The sequence below is a fragment of the Apodemus sylvaticus genome, chromosome 9, assembly GCF_947179515.1.
Source record: "Apodemus sylvaticus chromosome 9, mApoSyl1.1, whole genome shotgun sequence".
Classification (NCBI taxonomy): Eukaryota; Metazoa; Chordata; class Mammalia; order Rodentia; family Muridae; genus Apodemus; species Apodemus sylvaticus.
In genome coordinates, this window is record NC_067480.1 from 76,833,891 (window position 1) to 76,856,408 (window position 22,518).

Sequence of the window (22,518 nt, forward strand, 5' to 3'; positions counted from 1 at the left end):
TTATCAAATAGTGTGAAAAACAGAGCTCCAATTAGACATCTCTCTTCACCAAATGAGGCTTCCAAGATTGGGATTAGTTACATCTATTTGAGCTGTTAGCTAAAAGGGTCCCATGGGAAACCCCAAACAAACCAGTTTGTTGTGAAGACTATAGGCTGCTCTCTACAAACTGACAGGAAGATCCCATTGCTGAAGACAACACCAACACAATTCACTGAGCATGGAGAAGTCTACTTGGTACCTACATAGAACCTTCAACCATACACATTAGCCTCTTTGGTATAGGAAGGTATCCTGCATAGTATCAAAAGAAGCATAAATACCAACATAGCCAGAAACCCTCTGATCTACAATGGTGTCAATCCTATAAGACATTCTATAGCAATGGTGACTCAAAGCTTGTGGAAATAACCAACAAATATCTGACCTGACTTAAGGCTCACTCCATGAGATAGAATCCATACCCAACACTGCTTTGTTGATTGAGAATCTGAGGCTAGATAGCCCAGGGAACTAGGGTAAAGATTATAGACGCAAGAAGATTATAAGAACCAGAACACCAACACCCATGAAATAAACATGATGAGAGCTCATATAAACTCACAGAGATTGAGACAGCACATGCAGGGTCTATAAACCTCTGCACCAAGACCTTTGAGTATATATTATGGCTTCTAGAATAGTGTTTTTATAGGATTCCTGCATGTGTGAATAAGTGGGTCTCTGATTTTTGTGCCTTCTCTTGGGCTCCTTTTCTTCTGTTTGTTTTGTCCAATTCCAACGTGTTTTATGATATCTTATATTTTATTTTATTAGACACAATTGTGTTTTATTTTATTATCATCCTTTATAATACTGTTTGTTTTCTAATAAGAGACCCAGACAGGAGGAAAGGTTGGAAGAAACTAGGAGGTGTAGAAAGAAAGGAAACTGTAAGCAAGATATGTGAGGGGAAAAAAAATCTATGTTTAATAAAAGGAATTTTTTTCTCAAAACAGGACACATAAAAGAATAGAATATGCGAAACCTGAATTCAGTGATTTTTTTTTTTTAAATTGGGTACTTATTTGTTCAACTCACTTGTTCACTCTGTAACAAAACAATCCAAGGGACTGGGAATATCACGTATCTTTTTCTTAAGTCATGACTTTTAATTAAGCAATTTAATGCAGACTAAACGTGATAAAAGTCAGGAGTTATTAGTTTTAGGTATAACAGTAGTTCATGGGATTTGCTTTAAACAACAGACAGGGATAAGTACGAATACAGAGAAAACTAGATTAGCCATGCGTTGTGACTAATGGAGGGGTTAATGAGTTTACTACACAGTCCTCTCTACTGTGGCTATTTTATACACACACAAGTTAGGGGGCAGAGACAGACAGAGTAAGACAGCAGGTGTGCACATGCAAGCCTTGAAACAGAGAGGTAGTAAATACACAATAGGAATATTAGCTTGTCAATGTCACACCTGCCAGTAACAGTAAGTATTCATATATTTATATCAACATTATGTGGGATAAAATATCAAAATCAGTGTCATAAATGAATGCATAAACTGTATTTTGAAGTAGGACGAGCTACAACGCAATAACACAATGGTCACTGTTTTCCATACAGGGAGGAGAAAGAAAGGTAACAGCCACATTCTCTAACTCCGGAAAATAGAAAACATAAAATAAAAATCTTTAATTCTTACTGGAAAGAGTGCTTTACCCTGTTTTGTGAGAATCTCAATGAATTCTCACAAAATTCCAATGATGTCAGCATTACACCCAGACATGAGGAAGGAAACTAGATAGCAGATGATCTTCAGCCTGAAGTAACTCCCAGAGCCTGAGTACTAGGACCTCTCCCACTTCCAAAGCAGTGCCCTATGGAGATGGGCTTCATTAATGCCCAAGATCTGGTCACAGAGCTAGTGGAGCACTGCCTGAGCAGCAGACAGCCTAGCCGAACCGCACTGACTAACAGTGGGTTATGTGGCCCAGCACTAAGCTCCCGGGCTCCTTCTAGTGCTTTGTCACTTCTCTATGATTCTCAGGATCCAAGCTGTGTCTTCCCTAGGTTCTAAGCCTACACAAGAAGTAAGCTTAGTATCTAGACTCTCCGTGTGTGTGTGTGTGTGTGTGTGTGTGTGTCTATTGTGGATTGAACCCATGCTAAGTAAGTGCTCTAACACTGATTTATATTCTCAGGCTCCTTGATTCTTTTTAAATAGCAATGAGCTAATAGCTATTTCTAGACTTTCATGAAAATATCAGAGAACTGGTTATTTCTCTTATTTAGTGTGACAAAATACCTGACAGAAGCCACCTAAACAGGATTTAGTTGCTTTGGCTCACAGCATAACAAGGAAGCAACGGCAGAATTTATGATGGCAGAAACTCATGGTTGGCTAATCACCTCTGAGCAGACCAGGTGGCTTCCTTCTTTTTCCTTTTTCCTTCAGTCCAGGACTGATAACACTGGACCTGTCACACTCGGGATGGGTCTTTCCTCTCCAGTTAATGCCCTCTGGGAATACCACGAAAGACATGCCCAGTGGTGTGTCTTCTAGATGATTACAAACCTGGTAGTTAACAATGAGGTTTAACGAACATATCTGGGAAATTTTTTAAATTATAAGTGACAAGTTTTCAGGGCATAATTAATAACAAAACCCATAATCTCAAATTTTCCTCTTATTAAAAGTTTAAATTTTGTTATTTAAAACCTGTGAATTTGAAAAATAATCACGCATATTAGCTAGACCCAAAGTCTACACATCTCAACAAACTTCTATATAGTTAAATAGTCATTTGAAGCTGTGGAGTGTCGCAATGGATTTTACATTTTCACCATAGGACAATACTTAAGAGTAGTAAGGAACTGAAAACTAATGTGGTCAAATTCTTTGCGGGGGTTGGGGGGAACAGCTTATAAAAAATGTATCTTAGTTGCTAAAGAAAGGAAACAGAATTTAGAAGTTACAAGAATGTATGATTTCTTTAACTCTGCAACTAAAGAAAAACCACCTCCCACGTTGCCCCTGGCCCACCCTGAATCTGCAACCACAGGGTTGGCTCTTGGACTGGGTGGAGTCGAGTAAGCAAGCCCCGTTTCTATTCTTGGTGTGCTCTTCCTGGCCGCTCTGAAATCTCCTCATCATAAATTATGGCCTGCTGTCTTTTACTCACAGAACTCATACAAAACTTCTCAGATTCAAAAAGAGACATATGTAAGTCCTCAAATAAAGCTGATTTCATTTAGAAAGTAACCTTAGGTAAGAATTATTATACATATTCACAAATTAAGCTATAAAGAGTCCTTAAAATATCTTTCATTGCAAACATACATAGAAGAATAAATCCTATCATTTGTAGACTATTCACTACTAATCAGAAAATTTAAATTTTAAAAATCAAATTGTCTAGACTTGAAATTATTATCTTGGCATGGAAAATTAGCAATACAGTGGGTGATGCAAGTTAAATATTAACTATTGTAAAATTATCTATCTTCAAATTTCAAATAACAAAATTAGCAATTTCTGCTTGAAAATTATAGGTTGAAAGTAAAAAAGAAACACTCAATTTTACATCCTACATTGTCTCACACTTCCTTATACTTAGTAAAAGGTTGGAAGACAGATGCACATCAGGGCCAACTTATCTACTGTGCACACGATGCTGAAACAATTTGACAGTAAATACACTTAAAGGTCCATGAAAATGCCCTGCTTTCTTCTAAAACTAGAAAAAAATGAAAAAGTCACTTAAGTCAATGATAGGTTTAATATATAACATTTGTCATTTCACCCAAAAATAATTTCATTCTTATTTTTGTTTCAATGGTAAAAAAAGATCCACAAAGAAAATCATTGTGTAGCCCTACTACAAATAGAGTCAAGTCCTTCCAATCCCAGAAGCTGTGCTAGGTGGCTCTTCACCACCTTGCCAAAGCAAGAGATGGTCCAGTGGTGCGTTAGCGACTATGGGCTCATCATCAGCACAAATCCCATCAGTTCCAGGTCCCCTTTCCAATCTCAAAGGCCTCCCGTCTCTACAGAAATAGGAACGCACAACTAAGCAGTCTCCCTGCCTGCTGCTGACACTCCCTGGAAGGCTTCAGCATAAAGCTGGAGCTGCAGCAGCTGTAGAGTTTTCTCTCAATCAGATGAGTGCCTGGTTTCTGACCTCTTTGTAAATCAGGTGAAAACATTTCTGAAACATGTACATAACTGCCTAATTTTTCATACAGTTCATTTTTGCATGAAATTTTACAACTGAAATCTCATTTTCTCACATAGGATTTTAAAGTCTACATAATCAATTGGTAGCACCTAAAAAACAAAGACTTACAGGTAGAACAAGCAAATCTTTTGAGCAGCATCTCCATGGGCAGCCTGCTGCCCTTTGGGAGAGTGTGTGTATGGCAGAATGAAAGTCCTTTGCCTCTTCTGGCTACATCTACCTGCATCACTCCCCGTGCCTGCACACCCTATTTGGGTCTATATGGTTAAGGGCAGCCACTCTGATGCCATTTGTGTCATGAGGGAGAGAACTCAGACCATATTTGAACAGGAAGCTGTGGAAACCAAGCAACTTTAAAAGACATTCTGTTGTTTTTCCTGGAGTCCGTGGCTTCTGCTTGCAATGAGGCTGCCAACTGCAAGCACTTCTGACTCAAGCCTGCAGATGCATGTGGCTTTCTGCTTACAGGCTGTGCTTCCAGAACAGCAGCTGGATAAAAGCACTCCCAGCTTTTGAACAGCAACCAGTGTGGGAACAGCAGAGACTGAACTGAAAGACCTCATTCACAGGGCCAACAAGCCATGAGATAGGCCAACCCACCAGTAAGCTCTTCCCCTACAAAGTTTGCCTCTTTGAAAGGTCTCCTACACATCCTTCCTCAGTCACACATACTCCCTTATACCTGGTTCTCTAGAAAACCAGTAGACCTCGGTGGAAACAAATTCTATATTGTTTTATTATTAATGTGGGGGTGGGGTGGTTTTGTTTTGTCTTTACCAAGATCTGAAAAGACTACAAAGTGAAAAATCATGTTCCCGGCTCTGGCCAACTTAACAACAGTGCCAGAGGTCATACACTCAGTTTTTCAGTATTACTAGAGAGCATAATTGACGACAATGAATAGGCACATGAAAAGCTACAGGTAACTCAGGATATGGGGGCATTTTTTTTGCATGTTTGTTTATTTGTTTATTTTGACTAAATCAGCAAAGTCAGATTATCTGCCTACATCTGATGGTCTATTGCCTGGGTCCAGCAGTTTCTTACCAGCACAGTCTAAGGTATCCAGGAGCACTGCACTTTCCAAAAGATCATGAAAAGTAATTATTGGGCAGTCCTTATTCACACATAAATGATGAAAACCAACATAGGGTCACAACTGAAGAATGCTGTTTTACAAAAGCGTAGGCTGAAGGGACCCATCTTAACAAAAGCTCTTGGAAAACATCAAAAGAAACCTCAGAACCCTGAGTATACAGCACCATGTTACAGAATCTTTTCTTCTGCACATTGCCACAAACCCAATTTGACCATTTCCCAGAAATAAAGCTTCACAGGATGCCTCCCACTGGGTGTGGCTTCTCCTCCCACTTGGTTGCATGACACCCAATCTCTCTCAACCATCAGACTATATCCTCTCACACATATGGGTGCACAGTGGTAGACACACCAGAACTCCCACAGATTCCACACTTTCACTGGCAAATGCCCTGCTGTGAAGCCAGCTCAAGGGCCTCATCTATTACATACTCAGCAATGAAAGTATAATTAAAGAGCAGAAGCTCAATGTATCCTGCTTTCTGTGTGAACTACTTTTATGTTAACCTGACATACCTACAGTCATTGTGGAAGAGGGAACCTGAGTTAAGAAAATTCCCAACTGGATTAGCCTGTGGTACATTTTCTTGACAACTGATGTAGGAGGACCCAGCTCATTGTGCGCAGCGCTACCCTGGGCTGGTGGTCCTGAGGTCCATAAGAAAGCCGGCTGAGCAAGCCATAGGCCAGCCAGAAGCAGAGGCCTCCATCTGTCCCTGCCTCTAGGTTCCTGCCTTGACTTCCTGCCTGACTTCCCTGGACGTTGAACTATACGCTGTAAGATAAAATAAACCCTTTCTTTCCTCCACAAGATGCTTCTGGTCATTATGTTTTATCACAGCTATAGAAACCCTGATAGACTTTCTCAGGGGTCTAGGAGGATAGATCTGTGCCAAGAAAGTGACAGTCACTAATGCCAGCTTCCAGAGCTCACATAAAGGTAATGAACAGATCCTACCTGATATCTGATTGTTTAGTACCAACATTAGCATAAAAAATAATATTTTCACACAAATAATTTCAAAGTAATGGAAAAATATGAATTATGGATCACAGGATGAGATGTTTAAACTTTAAAATTAAGGTTTTAAAGTTTAAAATATAAAGAAAATAAATTTGTATAAATTCTTCCTTTCAAAATTCTCATATTTGTCTACTCCTAATTTCTAACACTGTTTCTAAGAAGCAAATGTTTCTGAGGCAGATTCCAATTAAGTTTTGCTCAGTGATTTTAAGCAAACCAACACACAGAAAATGATACAAGCACCTCAAAGATTAACGGAGGTTGAGGGTAGAGGTATATCAGTACCTAGATATTTACATGATTCCTTCCGTAACATTTCAGATTGAAAATTTTAAAGTTATACCTAATTCTTGCTACAGGGAATATTTCATTTTATTCTAATAGCATTACATTAGTAGATTCCATCATCATAACAATACACCTGGGATGCTTATTGTTTCGAAGTTGGGGCTTCTGGTGTGTGTACTGGATAGTAATGGATAGGAGTACTTAACAGAACACACTGCTGCTTCATGTCTGGTAAGCAAATAAAGGTGATGATTCAGTCCCATAATCACCATTAAGTAGGCACACTCTCAGTGATTGAAAGGATTTGGACAAGGCTCCACCTCCTAAATATTCTATCATTTCCCAACACCACCATCCTGAGACCAAGTCCTCAGTGCCCTTGGGGAATACACATTCATACTATAGCAAGCATTAGAATCAGAACGATCATATCTCTTTGAATAATAAGCTATAATTTAAGCTCATCAACACCTTTAAACAATTATATGAAATAAATAAATCCCTTCTAGTTCAAACTGATTCAATGGACACAAATGAATATGGGGCCTGGGGAAATGGTTCATTTGGCAATGTGCTTGTCACACACACAAGCATAAAGACCTATGTTTATATATCCAGTACTCCCCAAATGTTGAACTCAGTGGCATGTGTCTGTAACCCGCAAGGAGACAGGTAGGTCCCTGGATCTCACTGACAAGCCAGACTAGCTGAAATGGTGCACTTCAGGCTCAACAAAGGACTCTTTCTCAACAAGCAAAAATGTAGACTATGACTAAGAAAGAGAGCCAGTGTCAACCTCTGACCTCCATACCCAGCTACATTTTCACATGCATATACAATACAAACATATACATCAGACACACATATATTCCCAAAAATGTTTCAAATAGAAAGGAGGATAGATGGTGGTGCCATGTGCCAAACTTACACTAGAAGTAGACTGCTCGAAGGTGACAACAGGGTGAGAAAGGAAGACTGGGTGTGACTATGTGCAGTAAGGTGTTATGGGTAATAATGTGCCAAAGAGCACTGGGTTGGGGGAAGGGGACCTAAGCTGAAGACATCAACTTAAAACTCATCAGTGAATCCATATGTAACTGAAGCTACACCTATGGAAAGGTTGTCAAGTATGAGCCATGGAATAGGAAAGGGCCTACTAACTGTGCAGCACAGAGGGCCCTAATGATCTCAACCAATGGAAGACAGTAGAGGACTACCCCAAAGAGGGAGAGGAAGAACTCACAGATCCTCTTTCAAGATACAGCTACAAATGTGGCAAGAGGATGTCAGAGGACAGTCTAGGACAAGGCTGGAGAGAACATGGAAAAACTACATTATATATGTTGTTGTTATTGTTGCTGTTGTTGTCATCTAAGAACCTGAGCACATATCCAACAAACTACTGGTGTCAGTTGAAGGAGAAAGAAAAACTTTCCATGATAAAAAATTAATTTAGGGAATCTATGGCCACTAGTCAAACTCTACAGAAGGTATTAAAGAAAATACTTAGGACGGAAGACTAGGTTAAACATACCCAAGAAGAAAAAAGAACAAATAAGCAATTTCAGAACACTCAACCAAAAAGAGTTTAATAGAGAATCACAAAAAACAAAATGACAGGAATTAATATGCAATGTTCAATAATTGTGAATATTAATGTCTCTGCTTCCTAATAAAGACACAGGGGAAAAAAAGATGAGAAATTTTTTACTGACTCAAAGAACTCATGACCATGATAACACCATCCTTATAGTAAAAGGTGGAGAAAGGGTATTCCAAGCAAAGGGGACAAAGAATCAAGCAGGTGTGGCTATCAAAAATCTGCCCTAATCAACTTCAAACCACTTCTGGGCCAGAGATAAGGAGGGACAATTTATCCTCTTTAAAGGAAAATCCACAAGATATTATAATCCTAATGCACCAAGCACAGAAGCACCAATTTTACACACACACACACACACACACACACACACACACACATACACACACACACACACACACACACACACACACACACATACACACACACACACTATTAGACTTAAAACCACAAATTGACACCAACACAGTAATAGGGGCAATTTCAATATTGTACTCTCAGTAATAAGCAAGTAATCTAGAAATCAAATTGAGAAACTTGAATTCGATAACATCATAAATCAAATGTACCTAACGGATCTGTATCTAAGACTATCCTATCCAAACACTAAAGAATACATGTTCTCAGTAGCTCAGGGAAATTTCCCCCAAAATAGTCCACATTTTATGACACAAAGTGAGCCTCAATAAATACAGGAACATTGAAATTACATTCCATATCCTATGGAAGCACTACACAATAAAGATGGATATAAACCACAAATGATAAGACAAAGTACACAAATTCATAGAAGCTAAATAAGACACTAATAAACTGAAATTGTATGAAGAAATCATGATACTTTAAAATTCCTAGAGATTGTATGAAAATGAAAACACAATATACCAAAATCAATGGCCACAATAATGGCAGGCCTAAGAGGGAAGTTTACAGCAATAGGTTCTTACATCAAAAAATAGAGATCTCAAATTATAACTCAACAGTGCATCTGAAGGCCCAGCAAAATAAGAACCAAAAAGAGCGGGTGAGAAGAGGTAACCTAAATCAGAGCTGAAATTCATTAAAAAAATCAATGAAACAATGAATGATATATATATTAAAAGACACTGATGAAACTCAGAGAATCAAAAAAACATATTCATCTATAGCCCACCAAATTGGAAAACTCTAAAAGAAACAGATTAACTTCTAGATATATACAACTTACCAAAATTAAATCGAGATGTAATAGGTGATTTAAAAAGATTCTTAATAAACAATAAGATAGAAATCATAATTTGAAATCACCCAAGTAAATCAATCCAGAGCTAGATGAATTCAGTGCAGAATCCTCCTAGTCCTACAGTAAAGACCTAACAATACTCCTCAAGCTAATCTGCAAAAAGAACATATTATAATTTCTTTTATGAAACTCATATTACTCCATATAAAATCAAAGGCTCAACCAAAAAGTATAGACCAATGTGTCTTTTAAACATGGATGCAAAAATTTTCAATAAAATATTTGCAAACTGAATTCAAGAACACATCAAAAAGACTATATATCAAGATCAAGCCACCTCTATCCTAGAGATACAGGAATGATTCTATATCTATATCTATATCTATATATCTATATCGACATATCAATAAATTTAACCCACCACACAAATAGACTTAAGTATGGAAACCACATTAGATACATGTGGTGGTTTGAATAGGAATGGCCCCTAGAAGTTCATGTATTTGAGTGCATAGTCATCACAGAGTGGTGATGACTATTTGAAAAGAATTAGGAGGTGTGGCCCTGGTGGAAGGGGTGGACTTTGAGTTTTCAAAGACCCAAAACAGGCCTGGTGTCCCTTTCTCTTCCTGTTGCCTACAGATTCAGATGCAGAACTCTCAGCAGCTTCTCTAGAACCATGTCAACCTGTGTGCCCCATCATGATGAACTAAACCTCCGAAGCTTTAAGCAAGCCCCAGTTAAATGCTCTCTCTTATAAGAGTTGCCTTGCTCATGGTGTTTCTTTACAATAACAGAACAGTAAAACAATGTAGAAAGGGCTTTGACAAAATCCAGCAACAACTCATGATAAAAACCTTGGAAAGAAAGAAGGTATACTGGGATATATCTCAACATAAAAAAAGGCAATACACAGGAAGTACACAGACTACACAGAAAACAACAACACGACTAAACTAGAATTCCCCCAATCTCAACCTCTGCCAGGTACTTCTCCTCTTCAGCACCTACCTACAAGTGAGGGGTATATGCTTCTGTGTTAGAAGATTTCCACACATTAATTTCGAAAATAAAAAATACTATCCAAATAGAATAAGCAAGACTAATGACAATATAAGGTCACGAGCTGAGAAGTTTACGTACACACCACATAACTGAGCCTAGGAACAGTCATTAACTGAAATTTTCCCACTTTGTGACTTATGAAATACGCTTATACCTCAGGAGTGTGTTCATTCATCATGACATATGAACTTGGCCAGTGAGCCCACCATGATGAGAACACTGCAATACCACCAGTCGGGTCTGTCCCTTCCAATATACATCAGCTGGACTAGCAAATACCTGTTTGGCAAGCATCACTATATAACCTCCTCTGAGTAAACGGCATTTTACTATATGTAAGCTGTGTCATTTGAGCACAAGATTCTTTGATTAAAGGAAATGTAAAGACTTGTTTCAGCAAAGGCTGAAAGGCCTAGTCACCTCTTTCCAGGAATAGTGCTGGTGTCACTGTGAAATCAGTTCTCTGTACAAATGATTGTTCTGGCAAGGCTTTCTCCAGACAAACTCAGACAAACCCACACAAAACCAGTCACTTGATTTATCAAAAAAGGCAATTCTGTTCATGAATAAATGATTTTTTTTCAAATATAGTACTGAAGAGATCACATGTTTATATTAAAAGAAAATCTTGACCCATCTATCTTTCTATCTATCTACCTATCTATCTATCTGAAGTAGAAAATTTTACATATATATTCATTCCACATAGAAAATGAAAAGGCGAAGGTTCCAAAAGTAAATAAATGAAAATCTTCATTGTCTTAAAAAGAGATCTCTTTAATACAGGACACAAAAATCAACTGAAAAGGTTAATACATTTGGCTTCACTAAAATTAGAATTCTTTCTCATTACAAGATAACTCTCTCAGGCTGATGAAGAAACAAGCCATATCCAAGACAATATATTTTGATATCTATATCACATTCATATCTCACATCCAGAAAATAATGAAGTCATACAAATCAATTTTTGTAAAAGCCAATTTTTCCAGCAAGCAAAGGAGTCAAACCAGCATTTTGTTTACAAAGACAACATCCAAATGATCAAGTAATATGAAAAGGTTCTTAGTATCATAGTCACCAAGATATTCAACCAGAAAGCCATGGTAGTGTTTCACTAATTACACAACCATGAAAATGGTTGCAAAAGAAAAAAGAAAAAAAATCAAATCAAGCCCATTGACAATAACAATTACATATATTTTAGCAATCAGAAATAGTCATCCTGTTTAGCATGTAAAATACTTGCTGAAAAAATTGTTTGACATTATCTACTACATCAAACTTAAATATGTCCTACAAAAGGGATTAGTATTTATAATAAACATAATATTTGTAAGACTATATACAAGCAATGAACATCTTAAAACAACATATAGATTTCTTTTAACAAACTATCAAATGCCCCAAAGATACAGTCTTAATACTATTATTTCATTATCCCCAAACTGAGAGTACCTGAATAATTCTTTTAAATATTAAAATATAAAATAACTTTAAAAATCCCAACTACTATGATACAGGACAAGAAAGTTTAAAGGGGGATGAAAGAAAAAAGGAAGGGGACTGCAGGGACCAGTCACGCAGCTTGACCCTAATGGTGGCTGCCAACAGGCTGCTTGATCCCTCTGCGACCCCACTGATTGGTAAAAAGTAACTGAAGGTTGATAAGCTGTATTCATAAAAAAAAACCCTTGCTGATCATTTTCAATTTACAGAGTAGAAACCTCCTGCCCATCTCATGCTCTTATGAGACAGACCGGACTCAGGTCAACCTCCATCTTTGATACTGTTTGGTTAACTTAGTGCTCAGTCTTTACTATTTATAAACAGTATATGCATGTATGAGTTGGGTGTATATGCAGCTATCTACAGCAGAAAAAAATCCACAAAAAAATGCTATCTGTAAGACCACATTTTGTTCTATTAATAGCCACATACTGCAATATTACATAACAAATTTTCCAATTCTGTTACACTGCTATGCAAATAAATTAATTCAACCATAGCCAGGAGCTAAATATACTTAGTAATCAGTATTGCCTTGTACATCTATAATAACAGAATTTTATGTGATCACAAAAATACCATGAATCTTCATTCTAGATTTATTTTAAATCCAGCTGCTTAGTTTGGGGGATGTTAACACCTGCAACTTTCAACTCAGTATATTTAGCACACTATAAGAAGATGCCAAATACTGACTCCATGGTCAAGAAAAGTGGCTTACGGATCAGACAGAGCTTGGGTGCTCCAGCAGGACTACAGTTCTAGATTCACATAGCTATGGATGTGTAGCTTCTTCATAAGAAGCCATGATCTCACAATTATAAATCTGCCATCATTTCAAAATTGGTGGAAACTTCTACGATTAAGAAACCAGAATGGTTTGGGCAAATAGGAATAAAAAGAGAATAAAATTTTTAAAAATGGACTTTCAAGGCAGACAAATTTGGTCTGAGTGATGGCTTTCTTTGCCTCATGTAAATTCTGTGACCCTGCTTGGGAATTCTCTTTCAATCCTTATGCAAAGGTTTTCTTGCCTGTAAAAGGGAACCATATCTGCTTGCAAGCTCTGCTGAGAGGTGTGCGACACGACAATTACAGAACATGTTTCACGACAACTACAGAACATATTTCTTCATTACATAATCCATCCATTACAACGAAGGACTGAATTTCCAGCATTAGGTAACAAAATAAAAGAGATTCTCACTTCAGCACTCTGCATATCGTAACTGTTGACTCCTTAGGCTTCTTTGTTTATTATTAATTCCACAGCACTCCCAATAAATACCTTTCACATTCCAATAACAATGATAATAAAAGTTTAATTTAACACCTTAAAAAGAAACAAAAGCTGAACAAAACTATGTAAGTCAATTTAAAAAAAAAAAAAAAAAACTTAGCTAGTTTGGCTAGTAGATGTCACACAGGTCCAATGTAAGTCACTTTTAAAAACCCAAATACCAGAGAAGAGAGTGAATGCTTTAACAAAAAAAATAACATTCTCCAGCTATGCTTTTTAAACCCTGAGACCAAAACATAAAAGTACAAAGGTCTACTCTTAATTCAGGAACACAAAAGGGACAGACCATTGGACCTCATGCAGAACACTTCTGACAGATAAGAAGAAAACATCCCACGCAGAGAAAATGGTGGGACCAATACCAAGCCTAAGCTTTGATACTGAAGGCATTCCACAACGTTCCTGGAGAGGGAGTAATCACCCAAGTGGGACACTTCTGAAACTGAAGAGACACTATTAATAATTTTGTACTGTCAAAAAAAAAAAAAAACCAAACAAACAAAAACTAGATTTCCCTGAGCCAATCAAGACAGACGGGAATGTCACCCAGCTGTGACTGCTTACACATATTCAACTGTACTAAAATATGGGATTCGGAAAATCATCAAAATGCTTTTCTCTCCAGAGCATCTGCCTATGAAGTTTCTCAGCACTTTTATATGTGTCAAAAGATAAATCTTCCAAAATTGGCATGGAAATACCAGTGAATTCTAATTCCAGTGAACCTGAAGGAGCCGGAGGAACCGGACCATTTCAGAATGGTCTTCAGTGTAAAAGGGGAGAGAAGAAACATTCTAGGGCGTGCTCGTGGCACTCCACCTGCCTGCCATGCACTGAGCACGCATCACCTCACAGCATCCCACCAGTGCTACGAGGCACGGTCCTTATCCTACTCATCTGAGACATGGGATACGCAAGGCTATGTAAAAAGGGTGCGGGGAGCCAGGCGATTCAAGAGCCTCTCATTTAACTTCACAATTCTGCCTTATGAATAACCCAAGCAAGGGCCAAACAGGCAAGGTGAGAGGGTTCCCTAGAATACATTTTACCTAACAAATCCTAGCGTGCTAGAGGCCAGAGAACCCAGATGCTTGTAGAGTATACACGAGCAGTGTACCAGCAGTGTACCAGTGTCTTAACAGTGTCTTACCAGCAGCCTGAACTCACCCACTGACAGACCAATGAAATTAATTATATGCTTTTAAGAACCCCAAAGTTCTGGGAGTTATTCTGACAGGGAAAAAAAGGTATGGCTACAATTTCTCCAGTAGCTCTAGCTTGGGTTTGAGTTATGACATCGTTTTGTGCCAAGCAGAATTTCCTGATTCATTATTATCAGAAAAAAATAATTGGTCAGGTGGCTTACATAGTTTCAACATATACCAATCACTGCTACCATTTGAATGGCCTACCCACTCATAAAAAAGTAACAGAACTAATACAGAGGTCTCGCAGTTAAATAGCAATATCTTCTGAAACTTATAAGGAATAGGTCAGTTACTTGACTAATAAAACTACAAATCTTATATCTGCAATTTGTGTACAAATGATACTGCTTTTTCTGCTGAAAATTCAAATTTGATAACTCAGTCAGTGAAAACAAAACAGTATCATTTAAAGCCCTTGCAGAGCACAGAGCCCTACAGATGAAAGTAAACCAATATGGAAAGAGAACGTTCTAAGATAATAACTTAAATGACCGATATAATCAACTAATAAAGCAAGTTCCCATCATCTGCCTTCATGGATTTAAAATGCAAATCAAATAGAAGGATTAAAAGGAGAACGGCAGGCAAGAAAGGTTGCTGTATAAAACCAGTGCTCTCTGATCACTTTGAGAAATTGAATCAAGACTTAAGCTCTTTAGACTGAAACAATCAGTCCTGCTCTGACCTTTCAGCAGTTATTGGGTCTAAATGCATTAGCACAAAGTAAGGTGCAGAGCTGCTGATTGGCTGCGAGATTTTCTGATCTACGATGGGGGTCGCTAGGATCTGCCTATCTATCCAGACAATTCACTTTGTGACCCAGTTCCTAAGTGCCTGGCATGAAGTTGTCTTTGTTTCTCCTTGTATGAGAAAGGGAAGAGAAAGGAAAGACAAACATTTAGAGTTGAAAGCAGATATTAAGTTCTAATTCAGAAACAGTCAGAGTATTGTATGCTATCAGTGCCAAAGTGGCCAGTGCCAGGTTTTGTAGGTGTAAAGAGCCCACTTGACTTAAACCATGCTCCAGTATAACACTCAGGTATGTCTTTACTATTTTGCCTGAATATGTGTAACAGGCATAAAAAGTCTGGTGTTCTCCATGCTTGGGAGCTCAGCATATGTGCTAATATAATCTTTATATGTTGATATAAAGATAGTAAAACTACTTTTTCTACTCAGCATTATATGATACCTATGTTAAGAAAAAGAAGTCACTGTGAGGCTGGAAGGCCTAGCCAACAAGGACTTATGACAAGTGACTGAACAGTTGCCCGGGTGTGCTGTCTGTCAACTGCTTCTGCCAGCAGAGACAGGATTTTGTTCCCCTTCAAGACCTAGCACATTGAAAAGAGAAAAACCAAACCTGGTATCTCAGGGCAGCAGAGCTCCCTTACTTACTCAGTCAAGAGATACACTTCACGCAGCTCCAGCACCTCAGACAGGTTGTTAACCTCTCTGCACTGCCTGCCTCCCTCCTCTGTGGGTGACACATTAGGGTAAACAGCATGCTTTTTCCCATGTCCCGCCCATTGCAAGGGTTTAGTAAGTGGTGGTTACTGTTACTTCATCTTAATGTCAGGTACTGCAATAGCTGCATATCCTAAGTATGGAAAGGGACCCAACATCTATAGTTGTCATACTCTAAGTGTGTGGAGAGCAGAGGATGACCACGATCTGGGGATAGGGGTGAGCAAAGTTGGTCAAACTGCTTGTGGCTAGACAATGGCAGTGACTAGGAAATTTCATAAATTTGTCATAGCTCATAAAGTTGACATCAGGTGTGACTATAATCATAGCACCCTTTTAAAAGCAAAGTATTTAATTCATTCTGATTAAAACAAACCACACAAGTAATATAGTCATTTTGATATATTTATTTCTAAAATAAAACAAAATAAATCTAAGGCCCTAAATGCTACTTCACATTGTAATTAAAGAATAAACTACACATTTAAAAAGTGGCCATCTGAAAACACGCACCAAATGATCTATTTGAAAATAAAGTAAACTGTATTGAGCAGTGTGACCAAATGAATTGCGGAAAGAGAAAATGAAAGTGGTGTTTTCATTGACTAGATTACTAAAGACGACTAACATTAGTTCGTCCCTAAAACTCCAGTAATGTGCCTTTGCAGATAATCTCTAGAACATACTGTTATTTTCAGTAAGTTAAAGAAAGCTAGAAATAGTTGCTGGTGCTTTCCACAACTTCTGTATCATTCCAAAGTTATCTGTAAAACATTTTATAATGCTTCCTTCCAACTGTCATGAAGACTGCTACCATAATTGAGGAGATCATTTAGCACAGGTCTGTGCCTCTATCGTGGCAGAAACAAATACAGTTTTACAATTTCTTGCTCATTGCTATTTATAAAACGGATGAGGCACCAAAGAGGTTATTTTAAATACATATCTGGTCAGCTTACAGTGTATTTCTGAATATGTCACTCAAGTTACTTTTGAGTCTTTTTTCTTTACCTACCATTTACCACATTTAGGACCTAGACCTTCTTGCTTTAGTGACTCTTACCTAACAGGATATGAAGAAAAGAAAATGGAAGACAGACATTCCAAACAGCACAAGCCCATAAACATTGGCTAGCCTCTGCTCTTCCCTGGCTAGCCTCTGCTCTTCCCTGGCTAGCCTCTGCTCTTCCCTGGCTAGCCTCTGCTCTTCTGCCAGGCTCACTGGCCAGCTGCTGCCTAGCACGCTGGCTTACTCATCTGCCCCAGACCACCTGAGCACACTGACCTCAAAGCCCTCATCTAGAAAGAGCACAAGAAACCGAAGAGAAACCCCATTATGACCTTTCCCCATGGGCTCTGCGTAAGCATAAGCACTTCTGTTATTTCTTTTAAACTGTGAAAGATAACTTCTGCCATTCATAAGGCCAAGATACCTGTGCAGCCTTCATTGCTTAATGGAATTTGATACTAAATCAAAAGACTCCTTTATTCTATCAAGATGTTATCTTTATGCTGTACAATGTATCTTTAGAAAACCCAACACTAAATTCCTAAAATTTAGATGTTTGAAGACATCTCAATTCATGGAGAAACATAACTACTTACCTATCTAGCTAGAGTGGCCATTTTTTTTTTTTTTTTGCAAATTATACTGCAGATACAATCAATTTTCAACACTACTTCTATGATTTTCAAGAATGATTAAGACAAAAATAAGTTGAATATAATGGCCAGAAAAAGAATCTGTCAAGTTGTCTTATGTGATACAAGATACCAAGATACAACTGGTAAATCTAAAACCACCTGTTTCAGAAACTAAGAAAAGTTAGAGAAAACATGTTCTTCCTTATCATTCCTCAGCCCCGACAGTAAGCAATTTATTGAGCACCTACTATGATCCTAGCACTGTGCATTAGGGATGTAATGGTGAATAAAAAGTTAACTGGTTTCATTAAGGAATAAAGAAAAATGAAACATAACTTTGAAACTCAGAATTCAAAATAAGCAGCACCACCATTTCAACTGGTGATTTCTGAAATATTCATCATTTTTCCATGTGCTTCTACAGAAATGATACTCAGTCTCTTTTAGTAAGTCACAAACAGGCAAGTCATACTTCTTTCTTAGCTCCCACAACTGCCAAAGGGAACAACACTGTCACTGCCCATTATGCTTCCCTGTGAATCCTAGCCTTTTAAATGGGAAAACAGGCCACCAAAAATCCTTGAGGGGAAAGGTTGTTAAAATTACATAAACCAGTTCTCTAAAACTTTCACATAAAATTCTATTAATGTCACAATGCAAATTTGCCACAAATATTTAATCAATAAAAACAGAAATATTGCACAGCTCTGCAAATAGGACCAATAATCATATATACCTGAAAACAACTTTCATGGAAACCAACTACATACTAGAAGATACATCACTAGAAGCTACACAAGGAGCAAAAAGGACACTGCTTTGCTTGGTTTAAAAGTTAGAGATACACTTGATCTTTAAGCCCTGCAACTGCGCCCTGTCCACATAAAAACCCAGCAGGCAGATGACAAGGCTAGATGCAGTTTCACAACAGCCTCTTGCACAGCACCAAAGTGGTCTATTTCACTAGATGGCTACAGATGGTGATAACAGAGACACTTTCACAGTACTTGAGCATTTCTGAATTTCAAATACCACCAGCACCAACTCTGTGCTGTTGGCACATTCTAACCTGTCTCCTAAGGGTTGTCAACCACAAAAAGGGTGGGTAAGCACCAGACGGTACCCCCCTGGCCTGTCCTAAAAACCCCTTCATGTCTCAAAAAGCAACATTCCATATTTGTTCCATATTTGAGCAAGCCAAATGGATTGATGTGGCTCAAGGCTCTACTCTTCTTAGCTTATCAACTTTCTTTTTCCACTTCGTGTCACAAGAATTGTTTTATGTTGCAACAATACACTGCAGTATTTGAAGGAAACCACCATAAACGCTTAATGTCACCTCTTGAAATTTAAAATTTAGAACACAAAACTGGTGGCTTTCTAAATAGCACCATGAAAAAAACAAAAACAAAAACAAAAACAAGCAAGTTCCATTCCAAAGGAAGTTGCTGATCTGGAGGCCTGCTTATAGCAGGCTAGGAAAGAATTGTGCGGAACTGTAATCTGTCAGAGCTTTTGAGGCTAAAAAAGAGGAAATCTGTGTTTATGTTCCCTTTCTCCGAGTAATTGAAGGAGGGGTATTTTTACATCCCCCCCAAACACGATCACTTGCAAGGGGCAACCAATTACAAAGTAGATTAGAAGAAATCTATTAAATAATATATGTTTATTGCCTGGGATTTTGAGAAAATATTTTCACATGATCTCTGTCCTTTAACATACAATAGAAACCTTACAGAGAGTGTGCCACCAGGCTAAGCTGCCTCTGAAAAGCTTGTCCTACCCTGGCAGGTACAAGGCCACTGAATTCCAAGTCCATCTGAAGAGAGGTGACAACCCCAAGTTGCTCTGGAGATGTCAGAGCACAGCTCTCAATGCACACTCGGGATCACCTCTCCATTCTTTCCCAATGCCTGCTCCAGCTTTCCCACCCCTGCTCCAGCACTCCAAACACCCCTGCGCCCTGGCATCCCCTCGCAGCGGGCTCACTTTGCATCGCCTCCTTCCACCACCGCTTCCCCGGGCGGGGAAAAGCGAGCCCAAGGACACGCGCGGGTCTCCTACCTACCTTGATGATGCTGCTCCGGCGGGGCAGGCCGCCCGGCTTGCTGTCCCTGGGGACCTGGCCGGCGGCCGGGCTAGGGGTCCGCGCGAGCGCCACGCCTCGAGGTCCCCTGGCAGGGCTGGCCCGGGCTTCGTCTCCGGACACGCCGAGGCTGCAGTCTCCGTTGGAAACCCCGCCGCTGTCATAGCGCGCCCGCCCATGGCCGAGGCGACCTCCCCCGCCGCCACCGCCGCCTTCCCCGGCTCCCGCTTTCAGGGCACCCTTGGCGCCAAGGGCCGGGCCCGGGGAGGTGGGCAGGGCCCCGCCTGCGGCGCCCCGGCCACACTCCGCCATGGGCGCCCCACGACCCGCCTGCACAAAGCCGCGTCCCCGCGTCCCCGCCGCCGCCGCCGCCTTGGGCCGCCGCGCGCGGCCCCTCCTCCTCGCCTCGGCCGCTTCTTCCGCTTTTTCTTTTCTTTTTTTTTCTTTCCCTTTGATTGGGATGTGGCGCGTGCGGCGAGCTCGCCTCCCGCACGGAGGACGTCGTGCAGGCGGAATTAGCTCTGGGGTCCTGCCGGGGTCGGGGAGAGAGGGGAGAGAGACGAGTCAGCTTGGGCGGCGGCGCCCCGGCTGCCGGCACCTGGGGAAGGAAAACACGCCCCGGCACACGCGCCGCTGCGGGCGCCAAAAATAACGCGCGCGCGCCAGCGCCCACCGCCGCGCGCCGCGTCCCCTCAGGCCCCGCGCTCACCGACGAGCGCCGCGTCCCCTCAGGCCCGGCTCCCGCGCGGGCTCGCGGCGGGGCGCGAGGGACACGTGCGCCCACTTCGCGGCGCTGGCGACACGCGGAGGTGCGTCGCGCGGGGCTCCGGGGCTCCCGGCTCCGCCCAGGCCCGTCAGTCCTCCCACCCCCTCAGGGCTCGGCAGAGGCCCAGGGCGGCTTCTGACGGCCCCCGGGCCCACCGCGACCTACCCGCGGCCATCGCCTCCCGAGCTTCGCGCTGCCCCCTACAGGCAGAGGGGACCCGTCCGGGCTCCGGGCACGGGCGTTGCGGTTGTGGTCGCTCTCCTAGGCCGGCTCAGCCAGGCACACGCCACTGCCAGCTGTCATTCAGTCACCTGAAGGCATCCCGAGGGGACAGCGAACCCGCAGGCCGCAGGCGGGCCGACGGTCCGGGGGCTGGGGTCTTGGCCGATGCGCCACGCGTCCAGCTCCAGCCCTTCACTTGGAACCCGGTCCCTTCCCACCCTGCTCCCCCTGGGCTTCCTCAGTGGAGCAAACCAATTTCACATACAGAAATCAATCCTTTTGCGTGCCCTTGGACTGCTAAACTCAACGAGCACGACAGGTTGCCAGGATCTGGGGTAGGGATGTCATGGTTGGCAGGCGTTGAGAGACGGAAGACCTCCGCAGAGTTTATTTGGTGCCTCTGGGTTGTCCCACCGAGGTTTATCATTGTAGTCTCTCTGTGAGTTTTTCCTAAACCCGCCACCAGAGATACTTGCTTGCCCAACCCCTAGTGGGTACCATCCAAATCAGAACCATCTTTTGGGACAGGATCAAAAATCAATGATCAACGTGTCACTCGCATATGCAAATACTTTCCTTAAACCTCCTTAAACCTCCGTTCCTGGAGCCCAAGGAAGAGTGCAGGGCCACTGTGTATCCTGGCAGAGCCATTGGCAGAGCAGCAGGACCAGTGCACTGTGCGGTACCAGAGGCTCCACCCACCTCCTCATCCCAGGCACCCTGGGGTCCAGTCTCCTACCTGGTTCTAGCTTTCCAGTTTTTCTCTCACTATATTTGCTCTTCTGGATAGGCACTTTCCCTGGGCCAGGAGTACCTGAGAGTCCCCTGGGACATTAGCCCTAGCCCTCATTAGCGTGATATGGTAACAAGTAGCCAAGAAGCTTCTAAGGAAATGCGCTTTACATTCATAAACATGCCCACCCTTTCCCCAGATGCAGCATCAAAATCCTTCCTCATTATTCTTGGGGTGTTTTAATTCTTCTGATCCCCTGGCATGCTTTTGTAAACATTTGGACAAGTCAAATAGGGTATACACATTAACAAATGTCTTCTTATGGATAGATGACATTTTAGTTTTTTTATCAGCTTCACCCCTCTATATTAATTCCTTTCCTAGTTTAGCCTCAAAATATTTTTTGCCTTCTGACAGTTTCGCAGGAAAATACTTTCAAATCAGATTTTCATTTGCTTTATTAGATTTACAGACATAATTGTGTTTGAGTATGTGTTACAGAGGACAGAATGCAGGGGTCTTCCTGGTAGAAGTTCTCTAATACTGATGTTTTCAATAATCACCTGGAGGATCCTGACCCTCCTGTAGTAGACTCTAATCCTCTACATTTACATGACAATAGCAAAAAATGATGTAGCTAACAAAAATTCTTCAACTCTTTCCTGAAGAGTTCTGAGCTGAGTAGGGGCATCCGGAGGGTCAAACACCCAGAATGGCTTGTTTTTTGTTTAGTTGTTTGGTGGTTTTTGTTTACAGAACTTCCATCTAATTCACAAATGCCCTCCAAAATGAACACCTGTCTATTTCATTCTAGATTCCCAACACATCATATCAGGGAGATTTCATTGAAATAAACTTGGCATTTAAATTAAAACATTCCCCAAAGCATCTTGGCAGATCTGTAGCTAATGATGGCAGACTCCCAAGGCCCTTGCCAGGTTCCTATTCATCCCTGACCTAACTACTTGTCTCCCACAAGCTCCTGGTCACACGTGTTAGAAACATACTTGCTCCACAAACAGCCAACTGTTAGGTACTTTGATATGGTGAG

The 22,518-nt window shown here is 40.7% G+C and overlaps 1 protein-coding gene across 1 annotated transcript in view; it reads right to left on the bottom strand.

Moving 5' to 3' along the window:
- Positions 1-20,575, bottom strand: part of Plcl2 (phospholipase C like 2) — a 183,005-nt gene extending 162,430 nt beyond the window's left edge. The window contains exons 1-2 of the mRNA XM_052191902.1: positions 20,456-20,575; positions 19,729-20,275 (exon numbers count right to left, since the gene is read on the bottom strand). Of these exons, the coding sequence (XP_052047862.1) occupies positions 19,729-20,058 (330 nt within the window). The 5' untranslated portion in view covers positions 20,059-20,275; positions 20,456-20,575. The remainder of the gene's footprint in view (positions 1-19,728; positions 20,276-20,455) is intronic.
- Positions 20,576-22,518: the final 1,943 nt, after the last annotated feature.